The following is a 20,128-nucleotide window of genomic DNA, read 5'->3' on the forward strand; positions in this document are numbered from 1 at the left end:
CACTGGTAACCAGGGTAAACATCGGGTTACTAAGCGCAGGGCCGCGCTTAGTAACCCGATGTTTACCCTGGTTACCAAAAAAAACAAACAGTACATACTCACCATCTGTTGCCCGTCAGGTCCCTTGGCGTCTGCTTCCTGCTCTGACTGAGTGCGGCCGTACAGCGAGAGCAGAGCGCAGCACCGCTGACGTCACCGCTGCGCTCTGCTCTCAGTGTACGGCGGCACTGTCAGAGCAGGAAGCAGACGGCGAGGGACCTGGACACCGAAAGGCGAGTATGTACTGTTTGTTTTTTTTGGTAACCAGGGTAAACATCGGGTTACTAAGCGCGGCCCTGCGCTTAGTAACCCGATGTTTACCCTGGTTACCCGGGTGCTGCAGGGGGACTTCGGCATCGTTGAAGACAGTTTCAACGATGCCGAAGTCGTTCCCCTGATCGTTGGTCGCTGGGGAGAGCGGTCTGTGTGACAGCTCCCCAGCGACCACACAACGACTTACCAACGATCACGGCCAGGTCGTATCGCTGGTCGTGATCGTTGGTAAATCGCTATGTGAGACGGGGCCTTTACTGTAACAGAGGTATTGCAGTATGTAAAGCTAGGGTTCAAGCCCCCTGCCCCCTAAGTAAACTAAAAAAGTAAGTAAAATATTTAAAAAAAAATGTTATAATAATATATATTTAAAAAAAATAATCACACTCTTTTCCCATTTAAAAAATAATTAAAATAATGTAAAAGTCTGGTCTATTGAAATAGATAAGGGTACGTAAAGCGTACAGTAAATGTCGTTTAAGTGGGGGGAAAAACAAACTCCACAATTGCTGGTTTTCAGCTGCTACACGACTCACAGAAAATGCAATAGAAACTAATAAAACATCATATGTACCTCAACACTGTATCAGTAAAAATACCAGCCCGCCACAGAAAATATTCCTTCAGCCAGCTTCCATTTTCAAAAAATAAAACAGCTACCCTAACAAAAATGTATATATTTTTTTTTTTTACAAAGTTCAGATTTGTTTTAACCACTAAAACCCCCCAAAAAAACCTATACAACTTTGATATCACAGTATTCATACTGACGTGAAATATTATATTGACAGGTCATTTTATGAACACTGTAAATACAAATCCTAAAAAACAATGGTGGAATTGCATTTTTTCACCATTTCATTCCACTATAGTACAGTATATGGTCAATGTAATTGTGACAATCAAAACTGCAGCTCACCCTGCAAAAGAAAGCATTTGTATAACTGTCGATGTAAAAATAAAAAAAAGATATGTCTAAGGCTACGTTCACATTTGCGGTCAGCGCCGCAGCGTCGGGCGCCGCAGCGTCGCCGCATGCGTCATGCGCCCCTATATTTAACATGGGGGCGCATGGACATGCGTCGCACTTGCGTTTTGCGCCGCATGCATCACTGCGGCGCCCGCGTCCGGGCGCAGAGGACGCAGCAAGTTGCATTTTTGCTGCGTCCAAAATCAATGAAAAAAAGGACGCATGCGGCGCAAAACGCAGCGTTGTGCATGCGTTTTGCTGCGTTTTTGTTTGCGTTGTGCGTTGCGGCGCCGACGCTGCGGCGCACAACGCAAATGTGAACGTAGCCTTAAAGAAGGGGAGGAAAACTATTACAAAAGAGAGAGACTGACTGACTTTGGACTAAAGTTCGGACGGGTACCAGAACCCAAACTTCTACAGGTCCGCTCACCCCTACTAATGGGCACTAGACGTGCTCCTGCTAGATTGTGAGGATCTGGTCAAAATAGGCAATGAAAGTCTATAGGTCTGTGAAAAAATCACACTGCACTCGGATGATATTGGGGTGTCCTCTCATTTTCACGGACTGACAGAATTCAGAAAGTGGAGAGCTTCTTTTTTTTTCTCCACGTATGAGAAAAACTGATGACACTTGGACCGAACTCTCAAAGACTAATCAAAATAATCAGATCATTTTTTTCGTACGTGGAAAATACTGATGTGTGAATGAGGCTTTATACAGGACATGTCCTCCTAGAGGAGAGACACTTGCTGTAACCACTCTCCTCGCTGGCCAAGAAATGAGGATCCTCAATAGAAAACCTCCCACTCATTAAGCATGTCCTAAAGGGTGTTTAAAGAGGGTTTTCTAAAATATGAATGGTCCTGATGAGGTTTACTGAAGGCCAACTCACAGACCTGGAGGTTTAGCAATGGCTCCTTGGCTATTGGTTCTATGTACGTAACATATCATTGCTTTCTTCTTCCTAGTTGTTTGGTTTACAAGGATCGTTACGTTTAGACAATCAGAACCCGTTGTGCATTATAGAGAACGGCTCATCTTTCCCTACGCCCTACCAAACACACAACGAGAGATACAGAGAAGCCTACAAAGAGCTCTTCAGACATTTCATCCGTACCATCAGAGGTCAGTGGGAAAGTCACGCTTCTCTGTTCTTATTCCAACTTATCAATGAACTCGGTGAAGAAGTTATATCAATGATGATAAACATCTGTGCCAGCGCAGATAAGGTTATAGAACACAGGCTTTACAGATTAGATAATGTAATGTGTGTACACAGTGACTGCACCAGCAGAATAGTGAGTGCAGCTCTGGAGTATAATACAGGATGTAACTCAGGATCAGTAATGTAATGTCTGTACACAGTGACTGCACCAGCAGAATAGTAAGTGCAGCTCTGGAGTATAATACAGGATGTAACTCAGGATCAGTACAGGATCAGTAATGTAATGTATGTACACAGTGACTGCACCAGCAGAATAGTGAGTGCAGCTCTGGAGTATAATACAGGATGTAACTCAGGATCAGTACAGGATCAGTAATGTAATGTATGTACACAGTGACTGCACCAGCAGAATAGTGAGTGCAGCTCTGGGGTATAATACAGGATGTAACTCAGGATCAGTACAGGATCAGTAATGTAATGTATGTACACAGTGACTGCACCAGCAGAATAGTGAGTGCAGCTCTGGAGTATAATACAGGATGTAACTCAGGATCAGTACAGGATCAGTAATGTAATGTATGTACACAGTGACTCCACCAGCAGAATAGTGAGTGCAGCTCTGGAGTATAATACAGGATGTAACTCATGATCAGTACACGATCAGTAATGTAATGTATGTACACAGTGACTGCTCCAGCAGAATAGTGAGCGCAGCTCTGGGGTATAATACAGGATGTAACTCAGGATCAGTACACGATCAGTAATGTGAGAAGGACTTGGGGATCCTAGTTAATGATAAACTTACCTGGAGCAGCCAGTGCCAGGCAGCAGCTGCCAAGGCAAACAGGATCATGGGGTGCATTAAAAGAGGTCTGGATACACATGATGAGAGCATTATACTGCCTCTGTACCAATCCCTAGTTAGACCGCACATGGAGTACTGTGTCCAGTTTTGGGCACCGGTGCTCAGGAAGGATATAATGGAACTAGAGAGAGTACAAAGGAGGGCAACAAAATTAATAAAGGGGATGGGAGAACTACAATACCCAGATAGATTAGCGAAATTAGGATTATTTAGTCTAGAAAAAAGACGACTGAGGGGCGATCTAATAACCATGTATAAGTATATAAGGGGACAATACAAATATCTCGCTGAGGATCTGTTTATACCAAGGAAGGTGACGGGCACAAGGGGGCATTCTTTGCGTCTGGAGGAGAGAAGGTTTTTCCACCAACATAGAAGAGGATTCTTTACTGTTAGGGCAGTGAGAATCTGGAATTGCTTGCCTGAGGAGGTGGTGATGGCGAACTCAGTCGAGGGGTTCAAGAGAGGCCTGGATGTCTTCCTGGAGCAGAACAATATTGTATCATACAATTATTAGGTTCTGTAGAAGGATGTAGATCTGGGGATTTATTATGATATTTATTTACAATGTGACTTTATATATATAGTAAATTAATTCTTTATACATAAAAAATCACAATAGTCTGTGACGGTTACGTCCATAGACCTTCAGGTTGTCTCAATACATAGCGCCTGCAGAAGTTACATAACTTAATGTGCTTATATTTTCCAGGCATATCACACCCAATCATTACCAAAGAGCAGTATGTCTGTGCGCTGAGAGTTGCGTCAGCTGCTGAAAAGTCCTGGCAGAGTGGCTCTGCTGTCGACATGACAAATGAAGCTGTGGACATATGCATTATCAAGACTGAGGTTATATGACGCTATAGCCTTATTCCCAAGGCTCAATTCTGGGGGAAGATATTGGCCTAAAACTCCTTGTGTTTTCCCCCGTGTATAGCAGTGGCCTCTAGAAATGCTAACTTGCACTTGACTTTCAGTTTGGCACTGCCCTGACAGTGCACAGTGATGGCCTTCCTTTGTATCCAAAGTAATAATCTTTATTTTCCCTTTCTTCATGAGGGAGATCTTTCTTTGCAAAAATCATCAATACAGCAACAAAGAAATTCATATGGTAACGTGAACATGTCCTCAGTCATTTTGGAAAATAATTCACTGTTCAGTCACAAAATCCCCGTCATCGGGCACCATATGAGGGTCAGGGTTACTGTTACCAGCTGACACATGCTGCTTTGAAGTGGACACATTCCCCTAAAATTGCTTATCAAAGAAATGTTCTTGGTGAAACATGGAATTTACAGTTGAAACCAAAAGTTTACACACAATATATAAAAAGACACATATTCATGTTTTTCTCACTATCTGACATGAAATCAGAATAAACCTTTCCCATTTTAGGTTAATTAGTATTACCATAATTATTAATATTTGCCAATTGCCAGAATAATGAGAGAGAGAATGTTTTAAGGCATTTTTATTATTTACTGCAAAGTGAAAAATTCAGATACACTAAGATTGCTATGCCTTTAAACAATTCTGGACCGCCCATATGATGATGTCATGTGTTTGGAAGCTTCTGATAGTTTTTTTTTTTTTTTTGCAACATCTGAGTTAGAGACACACCTGTGGCTGTATTTTAATGCACACATGAAACACACTGCTTCTTTGTGTAGCATCATGGGAAAGTATCAAGAAATCAGCCAAGATACCAGGAAGAGAATTTTGGACTTGCACAAGTCTGGCTCATCCTTGGGTACAATTTCATGATACCTGAAGGTGCCTTGTTCATCTGTACAAACAATTATACGCAAGTACAAACAAGATGGGAATGTCCAGCCGTCATACCGCTCAGGAAGGAGACGGGTTCTGTGTCCCAGAGATGAACATGCTTTGGTCCGACATGTGCATATCAACCCAAGGACAATAGCAAAAGACCTTGTGAAGATGATGGCGGAAGCTGATAAGATTGTGTCACTATCTACAGTGAAACGAGTACTGTATCAACATGAGCTGAAAGGCCACTGCTAGGAAGAAGCCATTACTGCAAAAGAAACCTAAAAAAGCCAGACTAATGTTTGCAGATGCACAGTAGAGCAAATACCTTAATTTTTGGAGACATGTCCTGTGGTCTGATGAAACTAAAATTGAACTGTTTGGGCCTAATGACCATCGTTACATTTGGAGGAAAAAGGGAGAATCTTGAAAGCCTAAGAACACCATCCCAACTGTGAATCATGTTGTAGGGTTGTTTTGCTGCAGGAGGGACTGGTGCGCTTCACAAAATAGATGGCATCATGAGAAAAGAAGATTATGTGGCAAAACTGAAGCAACATCTCAAGACATCAGCCAGGAAGTTAAAGCTTGGGTGGAACAGAGTCCTCCAAATGGACAATGACCTGAAGCATACTGCCAAAATGGTAACAATGTGGCTTAAGGATAACAAAGTCAATGTTTTGGAGTGGCCATCACAAAGCCCTGATCTCAATCCTATTGAAAATTTATGAGCAAAACTGAAAGGGCCGGTGCGAGCAAGGCGACCTACACACCTGGATCAGTTACACCAGTTTTGTCAGGAGGAATGGGCCCAAATTCCGACCAACTATTAGCTTGTGGAAGGAGATCCCAAAGGTTTGACTCCAGTAATTCAGTTTAAGGGCAATGGCACTAAATACTAATGAAATGTATGTAAACTTTTGACTTTGCAGTAGGTAATAAAAATGCTATAAAACATTCTCTCATTATTCTGGCATTTGGCAAATATTAATAATTATGGTAATCCTAATTGACCTAAATCGGGAAAGGTTTATTATGATTTCATGTCAGATATTGAGAAAAAAATGCAGATGTGTCTTTTTATATAGTGTATGGAAACTTCTGGTTTCAACTGTGTATATGATATGAGTACAACCCCCTTAGGGCTCACACTCATCTGCGTTTATAAAATCTGTCCAATGTTGGTCCTCAAAAGTGGGACGAGTGTCATGTGAGAGTACAATGCGATTTTTCTCACCTGACCTCCGTATGCAGTGCGTTTTTAACATCAGCTTTTACATATAGGAATTCTGTCATTTCAAGCTATCTTACTAACTAATAAAACAATGTTAGATACAGATATAGATAGATTTCATTGAGATATATAATCAAGTAATCAAGTTCAGGGCATGTGTAGTTTACTGTACACATATTTAGCTAATAATTCACTAAATTAAAGAAAAAAATGGCGATAACTTCCCTTCCCTTACTTTTTTTTTTTAACCTGTTGAGGGAAATCCGACAGATGGGGCTGATGTTTTATAGTCTAGGAAGGAGATAATAAACATAGAGCTTGCCAGGTTACTAATATCAGCTCACAGCTGTATACTTAGCCTTTACTGGTTAATAAATTGGGGGACCCCCAAAAAACATTTACGTGGGGTCTCCCATATAATTAATAACCAGCAAAGCCTAGGAAGACAGCTGCAGGCTGATATTAATAGGCTAGGAAGGGGCCATAGATATTGGCCCCTCTAAGACTGAGAACATCAGCCCTTGGCCACCCCAGAGGTGGCGCATCGATAAGATGTGACAATTTTCCCACTTGCCCCAGCGCGGTGGCAAGTGGGGTAATAGGGTTGGGGTTGATGTCAGCTTTGTATTGTCAGCTGACCTCAGGCCCAGGGGTTAGTAATGGAGAGGCGTCTATAATACTCCCAATTATTAACCCCATAGTCAGATAGTAAAAAGTACACAGCCAGAATTAAATACTTTAATTGAAAGAAAGACACAGACTCCTTTATTTTTAATAAACACTCCCCAACCCTCTCTTTCCCATTTATTACTGTAAAATGAAAAATAATAATCCACCGTATTCAACACCTGTCCGACGACAATCCATTTGTCCCACGAAGAACTCCAGCTCTGCTACATTCGGCTGGTTTCGTTGAGCGTTGGCATGAAGCGACTGCTTAGCATGCCAGCCAGAACACACTCAGGCAGCTAGCGGTGACTGTCAGTGAGGTGACTGGAGTTCATCAGCTGTGAACTTCTGTGACCTTTTTCACATCATCGCTACACACTGCAAGAGCATTCCCACACTATGGTCTGTGTGTTCTGGCTGGCTTGATGAGCGGTCCGCATTCCATGAATTTTTTTTTCTCGCACCCATTGACTTTCATTGGCTAGTCTCGTCCGATACATATGGCCACTCGCAGCATGCTGCAATTTTTTTTTCTGTCCAATCCAAGCTGAGAAAAAAAATTGCAGATGAGCCCTGAATCATTGCCTAACATTAGTCCAGAGTGCAATCCGATATATATATTTTTTTAATCAGATTGCACTTGTCCGTTTTTAACGAAGATGAGTATGAGTCCTTAAGTTGACTGATCACTCTTTTTTTCTCTGATTGATTTCTCTTATTAGCCTCCAAAGCTCCACTTTTCTTGTACTGAGTTCCACCACTAGAGGGAGCTAACTACATAGAGCATTATTATTGAGTTCAGTGTATAACAGCGTACTGTAATCCCAGCCCCCCCTAGTGGAGGCTGCAGGCAAACTGCAGAATAACTGTTAGCATTAGGGTTGAGCGAAACGGGTCGGCAATTTTCAGAAGTCGCCGACTTTTGGCAAAGTCTGGTTTCATGAAACCCGACCCGACCCCTGTGTGGGGTCGGCCATGAAGTCGGCGATCTTCTGAATCTGGAATCGGAATTCCGATACCGATTCCCGATATGTTTAAGATATCGGGAATTGGTATCGGAATTCAGATTTAAGTGTAAAATAAAGAATTAAAATAAAAAATATCGCTATACTTACCCTCTGACGGGCCCTGGTACTAACCGGGAACCTTCCTTCCTTAGAATCAGCCTTCCAGGACCTCGCGGTGACGTCGCGGCTTGTGATTGGTGCGCGGCCACCCATGTGACCGTGACGTCACCGGAGGTCCTGGAAGGGCTGATTCTTAGGAAGGAAGGCTGCCGGAACGACGCAGGGCGTATCCGAGAGTGAGTATATACCTAATAGGTATATACTCACCCTCGGCTTCGTTCCGGCAGCCTTCCTTCCTAAGAATCAGCCCTTCCAGGACCTCCGGTGACGTCACGGTCACATGGGTGGCCGCGCACCAATCACAAGCCGCGACGTCACCGCGAGGTCCTGGAAGGCTGATTCTAAGGAAGGAAGGTTCCCGGTTAGTACCAGGGCCCGTCAGAGGGTAAGTATAGCGATATTTTTTATTTTAATTCTTTATTTTACACTTAAATATGGATCCCAGGGCCTGAAGGAGAGTTTCCGCTCCTTCAGACCCTGGGAACCATTGGAAACCCAATGCACTGCATTGGGTTTCGAGTTTCGGCCGACCCCGACTTTTTTATAGGATCGGCCGATTTCACTCGACCCGACTTTTGAAAAAGTCGGGTTTCGTGAAACCCGACCCGATCCTATAAAAGTGAAGGTCGCTCAACCCTAGTTAGCATGATTCCTATACACAGGGTCTTTGGAACTCTTGGAGCTTGACAATTATTTATCAGCACCAGCTTTTGGAACTAAAAACAATAATGCATTTAAAAAGTGGACATTAATTTTAAGATTAAAAAAAAAATTGAATATATACTCTCCACTTTCTCCTCATCCTTATAGCCCTTATAGTGATCATGTTTGTGTTGGAAAGTGGAAATGACAATTATGATAGGAGTTCTTTCTGTGTGTAAGAAGGGAAGTGACATCCCCAGTCAGAAGCTCATCACTTCTGTACTAAGAAAGGAAGCTCTATCTTTGTTGCCACCCCCTTTTGGAAAATGGGTAACTTAAAGGGAATCTGTCACAAGGTTTTGGCTACCTCATCTGAGAGCAGCAGGATGTAGGAAGAGACCCTGATTCCAGCGATGTATCACTTAATTTACGGAGTGCAACAGTTGTGATACAATCAGAGTTTTTAGATGCGGCATGTAGCAGAGCTCAGAAAGCTAACGTCCACACCACAGCATTTTGAGTACATTGTATATTGACCTCTGCTAGTCAGTGCTAGGGGCGTGGTTGGACCAGGAGGGACAGGGAAGCTAGTCCTGCAGTGATAATCTCCTGCTAATAAAGCACTCATTGTATTGAAACAACAAAAGACAGTCTAATAAGTGGCACATCGCTGAAATCAGTGTCTCCTCCCCTATATCATGCTGTCCTCAGATGACATAGCAAACCTGCTGACAAATTCCTTTTAAATATATCCCAAAATGCACCAGGACTTCTTTTAGTATTGACCCAGTACATGATCATCAACAGTGATGGCTGCACTCTGTTATTACACAGTCTTCAGCCGCCTGCAGCCTGTCCATGCATTTTACAGCTGCATTGTTTGTACATTTGTCTGTGTAGAAGCCGGCCATTTATTCTATGCATTTGAAAGACCAAAAATTCTTCTTATTATTATTATCATCACTGCCCGGCAGTTACAGGTAAATATTATTTTTTCTTATGGATTTACCATATATTGTGTCCAATAATTGCAGACATGAACCTTTAGCCAGTTGTGACTGTAGCCTATGTAAGAGCTGTATATAATGTACACATTATTTATGAAGTATAAAGATAACGCTCTATCTCTCTTTATTAGTGTTTATTGTAGCTGTGTGTCATATGTCTTCATGTGGGAATAATCACAGATTTGGTGAGTTCTTCTTTCTTCCTCACACATACACAGGCTAGTACATATGGGAAGTAGCTACAAATCATGAATGGCAGACCATTCGGAATACTATATAAACCAAAAAACCAATATATGGAGATCAAAAATTATATATATATATATATATATATATATATATATATATATATATATATATACTAGATTGTGGCCCGATTCTAACGCATCGGGTATTCTAGAATATGCATGTCCCCGTAGTATATGGACATTGATGATTCCAGAATTCGCGGCAGACTGTGCCCGTCGCTGATTGGTCGAGGCAACCTTTATGACATCATCGTCGCCATGGCAACCATTATGACATCTACGTCGATACTGTGCCCGTCGCTGATTGGTCGAGGCGAATTCGCGGCAGACTGTGCCCATCGCTGATTGGTCGAGGCCTGGCAGCCTCGACCAATCAGAGAGGCGGGATTTCCATTATGACATCATCGTCGCCATGCTGTGCCCGTCGCTGATTGGTCGAGGCCTAGCGGCCTCGACCAATCAGAGACGCAGGATTTCCAGGACAGACAGACAGACAGAAAAACCCTTAGACAATTATATATATAGATATATATATATACTAGATTGTGGCCCAATTCTAACGCATTTCCAGGACAGACGGAAAAACCCTTAGACAAATATATATATATATATATATATATATATATATATATATATATATATATATATATATATATATTGATCTCCATATATTGGGTTTTTGGTTTATATATATATAGGCTTGTACATGTGTAGACTGCCTATTGTCACCACTAGGGGGCAGCTTAAAATGATTTTCCAGCATTATGTTTTTTCCTGCAGAGGCATGCCCGGCATAAATAATAAGAAAATGAGCTTTTCTCAACCTCCAATGCCTCCGCACTTCCTTGACAGGCTGCAGCAGTGATGTCTTGTCTACAGCATGTGACCGCTGCAGCCAATCACTGGGCTCAGCAGTGATGGCAACGGTAAATAATTAAAAAACAAGCAGCTTCATACAAGGATCCAAGTAGTTTATTCTGCATTAAGTGTTCGGTAGAGTAAAGGCATGTGCTCCTGAGCAATGAAAAACTCTATCTGAATGCTGGTAAAATTGATGGAAATTGTCCCAATTGTGGCCTTTTTTTAATTTGGCTAGACAAGTCTGCGTCAAAAAGAGAGGCAGTCTAATCTACAGCAAAACAAACCTCTTGTAACCATCACAACAAAGCATAATGCAAAAAGGAGCACATGCAAGAGGTATAACTATAGACTATATGAATTTAGTGTCCACAGGCCATAGTTGGGCTAAAACAGGTGAACATGGAGTAATAGGTACATGTGCTTAAAGGGTTTGTCCCATCTTCATAGATGGGTAGTGTTTATAAATACAAGTATTTTTGCAATATACAGCATATTAACAATTTCAGTCGTTCTTGGAATATTAACACTTTTGTTTGCAGCTTGTTTCCTAGGAGACCGACCACCGCTGCTGTTTAGCTTGTAAGCTCAGTGCTGAAGCCGTCTGGGATTAGGATGTAATCAGGAAGATACAGCTGGACTCTCAAATGCTATAATATGCGAGCATTGAATGTATGAAAAGGGGTACGCCTTGCCGTGGCTGTTGGGCTCTCATGAATTTGTGGTCTAAGTAGCTTCAGATTTTCTAAAGCAGTAATGTACTAACAATTTCATACATTCAGTGTTTGCATATTGTAGCGTTTCAGAGTGCAGCTGTATCTCCTTGGTTATATTGAATATTCGTGACGGCTTGCACCTGTTCACACTTGTGTTTGGGGGTGCTGTCAGTCTTTTTATATTTCTAATATACTGACTAAGCACTCTTCATCAGCCTAAGGTGTTTTTCAGAGCTTTATTCTGCCAGCCCTTAAATTTGTAGGCTTTTCAGCCCAGGAGAGGCATCATGTTAGGTTTAGGGTCCCAACAAAGGGATACGCCTTGTCACGGCTGATGGGCTCTCAAGAATTGGCCAATATGTGCGCTAAGTGCCTTAATTTTTTCTATAGAAGTAATTCTGTTCCAATTTCATATATTCGGTGTTCATTTGAGTGCAGCTGTAGTTTCTTGGTTATATTGAATAGACGTGACGGCTTGCACCTGTTCACACTCGTCTCATTCTGTTTGGAAATGCTGGTCAGATTTTTGATATTTGGGATTACGAAGTAGCAGCATGCTCCAGCGATCCTCTCAAACTTCAAAGCCGTGCTTGCAAGCTCAATAGGAAGGTTCTTTTAAGCACTGTGTTTGGTCTGCTGTATAACAGAGATGGTCGGTTTCCAAGACAATAAGGTGTAAACAAACAAAAAGAACAGTTTTAATATATCAAGAACAACTACAATTTTTAATAAGCAGTAGATTGCAAAATTGCTTGTGTGTACAAGCACCATCCAACAATATCCATCTTAATATTATATGTAAGGTGCAACATTTCAAGTGCAGCTCATGGTCACAATGTCATGTCTGACCAGAGTATATATGCCACGTTCTAGAAATGCGCCTGTTATCTTTGCTTAAAGCCTGCAGCTCTTATGCTTCAGTGTCCCCATGTCAACTCTTCCAGTGACTTGCTTATACAAATATTGATTTAGAATCTTCACAATGTCCCCATGATAAAGCTGAACTAGCAGCGTACAGACAGGAAGTGTTGTCATGGGCGCAGAGGAGCTGCAGGGCTCTGACTTCCAAGTATTGTTTTATATAGGGATTACTCCTGTTTGTAAAGGGCGCTGCACTAATTGCAGACATACATTTGTGAGTTGTAAGCGATTAAGGATTTTTTGATAATCCAGCGTACCACAACACAATGATTGCTTGAGGGTTTTTTTTATTATGTGACATAGAAAAAAGAACAAGAATCACAACAAAAAATACAATTTCAGTTCTCCCATGAATGTTCCATTGTACAGATTACAGTATTTACAACCAGGTCCGGACTCCAGGCACTAACACTGCCCGCTAGCAGCATCGGCGTGCCGCCAAACCCGAAAACGAGGATCTTAAAGCAATAAAGTGCTTTAAAACGCTACAGCATCATCCACATGTAAAAAAAAATACATAAAATATTAGGCGACAGGAAAATAAGTCTTCCCTGAAATGGTGTCCTCTGTTACAAAACTACTACTCCCATTATGTGGGATTTGACGGAAATAGTATTTTAGCAACAGCAGGGTACAGATAATAACTGTTGAGGAAAACGACTGAATTTTGAGCGTGATTGTCTATGGGCCCAATTCATTATTATTTAATTTTTTTTAGCTTTTTTTTTTTAGCAACAAATTATTCAAAGTTGTTCATGCGTTTAATGAATCACATTTTTTTTATTTTTTTTTATTTGTCTTAAACCTTTGTTATGCAAAAAGTTTGCGATTTAAAAAAAAAAAGTCACAATTGAGTCAAACAAAAACATACGAGAACCTCAAATGCCAACCATAATGGTGAACATAAAAAAGACAAAACCATAAAATAACTGTAAAATAAAAATAAGGGGCAAATTAAAATTCAACAAAAAAGAGGAACAAATGCAATAATGAATCGGCCCTTACGTGATGACTGAGGCCATTGCCTCGATCTCGGCTGTCATGGACACAAACCTGTCATCTGTCCCCTTTGCTGCAGTGTATCAGCGTAGATAGAAATACATCAGCGAGTTTAGCTCACGAAGGATTGTCTACACTGGATATAGCTGCAGAAAATCCCTATTTGAATCTGTGATCCAAAAACATTTTTTTATTATTTTAGATTTTTACTTTTCGTCACTTTGACCAATTTTTTTATTCATTTATTTTTTTAAACATTAATACAATATTACCGTAAGTTAAAAAAATCATTTGAATGTGTTTCATTGTACATAATGCGGTGGTGACATGGGATTATAAAGCTGCGTGTAATGTGTATTAAATGTCCTTGCCCTGCAAGGTATACCCAACAAAATATACATAAAAAATCCTATATCATAAAGCCGACTGGAAAATATAGAAAAAATAAAATGCACATATTGTATATACATGCATAGCACAGGGCCTTGTATACAATAAAAACACAGTGCAGAAAATAGAGGACTGGTCACGCTGGGAAACTCTTCCCCTATTTTATAGTCTGTTTTTTATACAAGGTCGAGGTTATAGAAAATACATAATTGGGCTAAAAAAAATGGCTCTTTTGTATGAGAAACAGAGCAGACGAGGTGCAACAGTTACCTGTAAGAACCAATCAGATGTTGGCTGTTATAATGAAGCAGGATTCTGATTGGCTGCTATGGACAACTGTCCACCTTTAGGCTATGTGCACACGTCAGGATTTCTGGCAAAAATTTTCCTGACAAAAAACGGACATTTCTGCCAGAAATCCGCATGCGTTTTTACCGCGTTTTACCACGTTTTTGATGCGTTTTTATGCGTTTTTTTCCAATGCATAGAATAGCAGGAAAAACGCGAAAAAAAAACGCAAAATTAATGAACATGCTGCTTTTTTTACCGCGATGCATTTTTTCGCGGAAAAAAACGCATCATGTGCACAAAAATTGCAGAATGCATTCTAAATGATAGGATGCATAATGCATGCGTTTTTAATTAGTTTTTATAGCGTTTTTATCGCGAAAAAACCTGAACGTGTGCACATACCCTTATGGTTCACACTGGCCTCAGAGCCACAGTGAAATATAAGGACCTTTATATTCCCAGAGGTGATTGCAGTGAGCTCATAGCAACCAATCAGATCACTGCTTATATCTTTAAGAGAGGTAATAAAGAATTAAAGCTAAAATCTGATTGGTTGTTATGAGCAATAACGATATTTTTAGGCTGCTGTTCTCGCAGGTTCCCTATGTTGCACTGAATATTCTGCCTCCCATTGATCTGGTTTTCTATTTGATAACTACTGCCATTGAGGAAAAATAGGACTCTAATGCCCAATTATTCAGTGTTCGGTTTGTGAGCTAAAATGGGTATACTGATTAGTAACTAGTTGCTATGAGACATTTTGCAAGTTTTAGCCTTTAAAGGGAAACACCAGTCAGTAGAAGTTATCACCTATCCAAAGCCTGGGTACTAACTTTTCAATTAGTGGCGCTTCATCTGTTGGGACCCCCACCAGTCACTGAAATGGGGCACTTATATCCCCGCTACAAAGGAGCACATGTGCAACCGCTACTCCGATCATTTTCTATGGGGACTGCTGGAGAAAGTGGAGTTTAGCGCTCCAGCAGGCCCATAGGGAATGAGTGGAGCGGCGGTCACACGTATGCATTGCACTCTCGGCTACAAGTGTACTGTTCTGGTGAGTGGTGGAGGGTCCTAGTGGATGGACAGTCACTGGTCTAAAAATTATCCCCAAGGTTTTGGATAGGTGATAACTTCTTCCTACTTGAACATGCCTTTAAAACACATATAATAAACATAAAGAATGCAGAGATAACAGGTGTAAATATGGAAATCCCAATTCACTGGTATGTACATATACCAATGGAAGAGGGGAAAGCCAGCAGCAGCAAATATGGGGCAGAGTCCATCCTGGCATCCATCATTTTGTGGCGTGATTACACAAATAAGATGTTTTCTTGTTTTTAACATGACTACATTACGTTCAGAGACCCAAATGAATCGCCTAATATATTACTAAATGTACCCCACATGACAATCAGATATTTCCTAGTCAGTGGAGGCCCGTCAGCTAGGGACCCCTATAGATTCTTACTGTTCACAGTAGACAGGAGACTATGATGGAGAGTCCTAAAGGTGCCCCACTAGAAACCCCTTTATGTGAGTATTTACTGTTAACTATCAGCTGACTGTCTGGCTAATAGAGGGGAGTTTCAGGTAAAAGACCCCTCTCTTTGATATCCTTACCTCTAAAAGGACAAAAGATATCCCAGCTAATTAAATATTTCTACTGAGAAGGTTGCAGGCCGGGAGGTATGTTTCGACAGAGATGTTTGGGGCACGGGTCTACCAATTTAAACGCATCACTGGTTTCGTAGGTTTTACTATTTAGGGTCTGTTCATACACTAGTAATAGACGTCACACTATGTGCATGATGAACCACACACATATCACTGATGACATTTCCTTAGTGGTCTCCAAAAAAGAACATTTTGCGATAGGCAAAAAGTATCCAACATGGAGCCTGGGCCTAAATGTGACTTGAATTCTTGGGAATTATAACCGCATAATGCAGCAAACTGTGTCCTACTGTATACGACACACAACACAATATAGACCATTACCGTAACTTTTTCCCAGTTTGTCATATTCATTCACAAATACCAAAACTGGTTATGTCAACCCTGAATCCGGGCGTTTACAATCTTAATAAAGAGTCAAAAACTCTGAAAAATTAAATATATTAATTAGTCAAATAAAGCACAGCTTGTGAATGAATAATACAGCATACAAGATATCAAGATTTATTTCCTACCCGCACGGTACACCCCTACATGGGACTGTTCACTACTACTCTACAAACAATGAATAGTTTATATTACAGATAAATAATAAAAACAAAAATATTATGGGACTGAGGAGAGAGGAGATATTTACATCGTAGGTTACAGCCATAAATTACAGATATTTATGCCCCTAAAACGTAGCTGAATTGACTGAACCCAGTTATATATAACTTTTTTTTTAATAATAACACCCTTTTCGGTGCAGGTCTTTAGATCTCATATGTTTTGTCAAAAACATGTTCTCAAAAAACCATCAGAAATGTCTGTAACGAAACACAATGAAAAGACAGTGGTTCGAATACTTTTTTTGGCAGTTCATTGGAAAGGAAAGTCCTCTGTGTTGTACCCCTTGAAGAGTTGTCTCGTCAGCAATGAGCAGACATCTTGGGATATGGAAAATTCCCCAGGTTATGTGAAGCCATGGAGATGTCCAAGATGATCCAGGAAACACTTAATGATAGTTGCCTAAAGAGATTCATCCACTTATAAGGTACCTGCTAAGGACCTACATCAAGTTCATGCTTTTGTGCTTCCGAAAAGATAAAAGAAGCACTTGGATCATCCCATTTTCATTGACCTTGCTGTGGACCCTACCAGATGAAACCAAAGCCACCACAAGTAGACCTTTCGTGCTGACTTCTGAATGGAATTGCCTTTGGCTTCATTTGGTTGACAAAATCTGAGTAATTTTGGTCAACGCCATCCCAGTTCTCGATATATTAGTTCATATCAGATTCTGCAAACTCTTCTTTTATAGACTGTTTTCGTGCTTTGCAGTCGGGTAAATCGAATCCAAAGTCGGCCCAATCATCGGCTCCACTCCGATTAGGAATAGTGATGGTGTGTCGTACCCGAAAATGTACAGCCTCCATAACACGCTGACGCTGGAGCTCACCTGAGCTGCCGATGGAAATGGTGGAAGCGTTACTGCTGGATCGAATCAGCTGTTGGGCTCCATAGTCATGGCTTTTGTTCAGCTCTTGGATTCCCCTCCATATCAAACTTCTATAGTGCTCGGGAATCTTCAGTGCTCCAAGATCCTGCAAGAACAGACACAGCAGATTTAGCGAGATCTCTAATAGTCCCAAAAAGATCAAAAAAGGGATTTAGGAAAGTCAAGAGACACACACAAGGGGAGATCAAGGTGAAGACTATGTGAGTCTGTTTACAGGTATATGGTAAGTTTATGTCTCTATGGTTAGGCTATCCAAAGGCATGTGTAATTAGTAGTCCAGCTTTCTTGGAATCCTCCTTTAGGATCATATTGTCACTAGCCAGTAGGTTTCATTAAACCCTTATATGTTACAAATTGACCTATGATTATGTCCAAAACCAAAATTATAAAACACATGTACAAGGCCATCCATTAAACATTTACTCAACTGAGCTGACCCATCCTGAATGTCAATGGCAAGGAAAATCAACTGTTTCCTGAAGGGAAATTTTTTGTTTTCGTAGAAAAAGCAGATGCAGAAATCCCACCAACCGCAACGGTCATCTTCATAACCGTGAGCAGTGAACGCCATCTATCCCTTCCCATGCTACCTTGTAACCCCACGCTCAATGCCCCCAACCCATAGTGATTTTTTTCCACCTGGAGATGTTTGGTCCCTGTGGGCCTCTATAACCAGGGCAGTAAGGAAAGAGTGCGCATTTGATGGATAGCAGCGTCAAAGAGGAGGCAAGGTGATGAGAGCACAGCAAGCAGAGTAGAAGAACCAGCCATGCTGCAGGAAAGCAAGGATTGTGGAGCTCTGGCCAGTATGGAGGTAAAGTGATAATACGGCAAGCAAAGATCCAGCCAGTGTGGTGAGAGATAAGGTTTTATTACCGAGGCATATTGTGCTGGACAACGTTTTAGTTATATTTTAGTAAATGGTTGTTTTAATTTCTTTTCAATAAACCTATGCTACACATGAAATTAAGGAACCTTGTAATATATCTTAGCATAATCTGCTTCTTTCTCCTCCTGGTCTCTCCTTTCATTCTCCCATTACTAAGATAGGAGATGACAGTTGGTGCTAATGAAGTTCTTTGGTTCCTGCAGCAGAATGTCTGTGTCCGCCTTTAGCGCCTACCCTCTCCATAGAATGTTACAAGCACCAAATGCTATCTCAGAAATGTGAACATTTGTCTTCACTGAATAGATAATTACCCTTGAATTGAGAGTGAAAGAGCTATAATTTTCTAGAATTAAGAAAATATATTAGAAATAAATTCACTTTACCTTTGATCCTTTCAAGAGAAATTGTTACTCTTTACGAGAATCCTATGAATAACTCAACTTGGTATATGAAGAATATTCAATTTTTAACTCTGATGTCTCTTTTGAAAAACTGAATTATATGTGGAGATGGGAAAAAAAGATCTAAATAATAATTTCCTCCTAGATAAATGGGAAAAAGCGGTGGAACTAGCGTGCAAATCTTCTATTAGCGCAATCTTACATGAAAATTATTTACAAATTTTATCTAGGAGGTTCTACACTCCCACTAGACTTAAATTGGATTGATCGGGAAATTTTATGCTGGACGAATTGTGGTCAAAGAGGTAATCTTCTTCACATGTTCTGGGAATATCCCAAACTTTCGATACTTAGGAAAGATGTGTCTTTACTATTGAATAAAATAAATGAGTCTCCCGTCAAAATTTCTCCCCAGTTGGCTTTCCTTTTTCTGGAAGCTGATGACCTCCCTCAAAAAATTAGGTTTCTTTACATATTTTTTCGGTCATAATAATTTAAAAATAAAAAGTGGAAATCAATGGATACTTTATTTGTGATATAGCTGATATCATGTTCTCTCGTAATTCCTTTGAAATGTCCTTAGCTATAAGGAATAACTCTCCACATAAATATAATTCCAAATGGTCCTCTTGGAACGTAATTTTTTCTCCAAGGAATAAAAGCCTCTTTATATAATGCCTTATTACTTTGCCGGATACTTTTAGTCTATACTTTATTTTTTGTTGTTTTTGCACTTGGAATGTTAATTGTTGTGGTGCAACTATGTTAAGATGATCTTCATTTCCCTTCTCTCCTCTTCCTCCCTGACCCTTTTCCTCTTTTCCTTTGTTTGGTTGCCTTCCTTTCCCTTCATAGCTTTTCTGACCCATTATCCCCTATACTGTAAAAATCCCCTAATAAAAAGAATTTTGAGAGAGTGAAAGAGCAATCCAGAAGGGGAAATTAGTACATTTCTCAGACAAAATATACGGTATTATAAATGTTCTTATTTTCATGTGTACTATTGACCAATGTAATAAAAACTGAAACGTGTCAGCTTTAATGAAGGCCTGTGAGTGAATCATCTCATGGACATAGTGCCGTCTGTTATGATTAAAATCGGAAGGTTTTTAGTAATGTATATTTAGCGAAATTAAAAAAATATTGTTTGTGAGCTACTACATGCAAATAGCTTTAGCCCTTGTCCTTTTTTTTTTAGGAAGAGCTTTTGATCCAATCTGTGCTACTTTTTCTTTTGTAACAGTGCTGTGCCACAATTTGCACATGCTTGGCTTCTCCTGAAAGTTCTCTTGGCTCCATTGCATTAATTGCCATTTACAGAAGACTATGAGAAACCAAACTTGTGCAAATCACGAAGAAAAGGGGAAAGCCTACTGTGCAGACTCTACCAGAAGCAGGACAGCATCCTGGCATTGGGAGAAGCTCCTGAAGATGACACAGGTTAACGCTATTTAGATGCCTAACAAATA

General features: G+C 40.5%; 2 protein-coding genes across 4 annotated transcripts in view; one reads left to right on the forward strand and one right to left on the reverse strand.

The window, feature by feature from the left end:
- Positions 1–4,706, forward strand: part of LOC143764627 (streptomycin biosynthesis protein StrI-like) — a 38,598-nt gene extending 33,892 nt beyond the window's left edge. For 2 of the 3 annotated variants that reach the window (XM_077250409.1, XM_077250410.1), the window contains 2 exons: positions 2,252–2,408; positions 4,026–4,705. In XM_077250409.1, coding sequence (XP_077106524.1) covers positions 2,252–2,408; positions 4,026–4,174 — 306 coding nt within the window. In that variant the 3' untranslated portion in view covers positions 4,175–4,705. Of the gene's footprint in view, positions 1–2,251; positions 2,409–4,025 lie in introns of all 3 variants that reach the window. The other variant, XM_077250411.1, reaches the window with a different exon arrangement.
- Positions 4,707–16,293: 11,587 nt separating this feature from the next.
- Positions 16,294–20,128, reverse strand: part of TP73 (tumor protein p73) — a 253,501-nt gene continuing 249,666 nt past the window's right edge. Inside the window, exon 15 of the mRNA XM_077250412.1 lies at positions 16,294–17,454. Within this exon, the coding sequence (XP_077106527.1) occupies positions 17,134–17,454 (321 nt within the window). The 3' untranslated portion in view covers positions 16,294–17,133. The remainder of the gene's footprint in view (positions 17,455–20,128) is intronic.

The sequence above is a fragment of the Ranitomeya variabilis genome, chromosome 4, assembly GCF_051348905.1.
Source record: "Ranitomeya variabilis isolate aRanVar5 chromosome 4, aRanVar5.hap1, whole genome shotgun sequence".
Lineage (NCBI taxonomy): Eukaryota > Metazoa > Chordata > Amphibia > Anura > Dendrobatidae > Ranitomeya > Ranitomeya variabilis.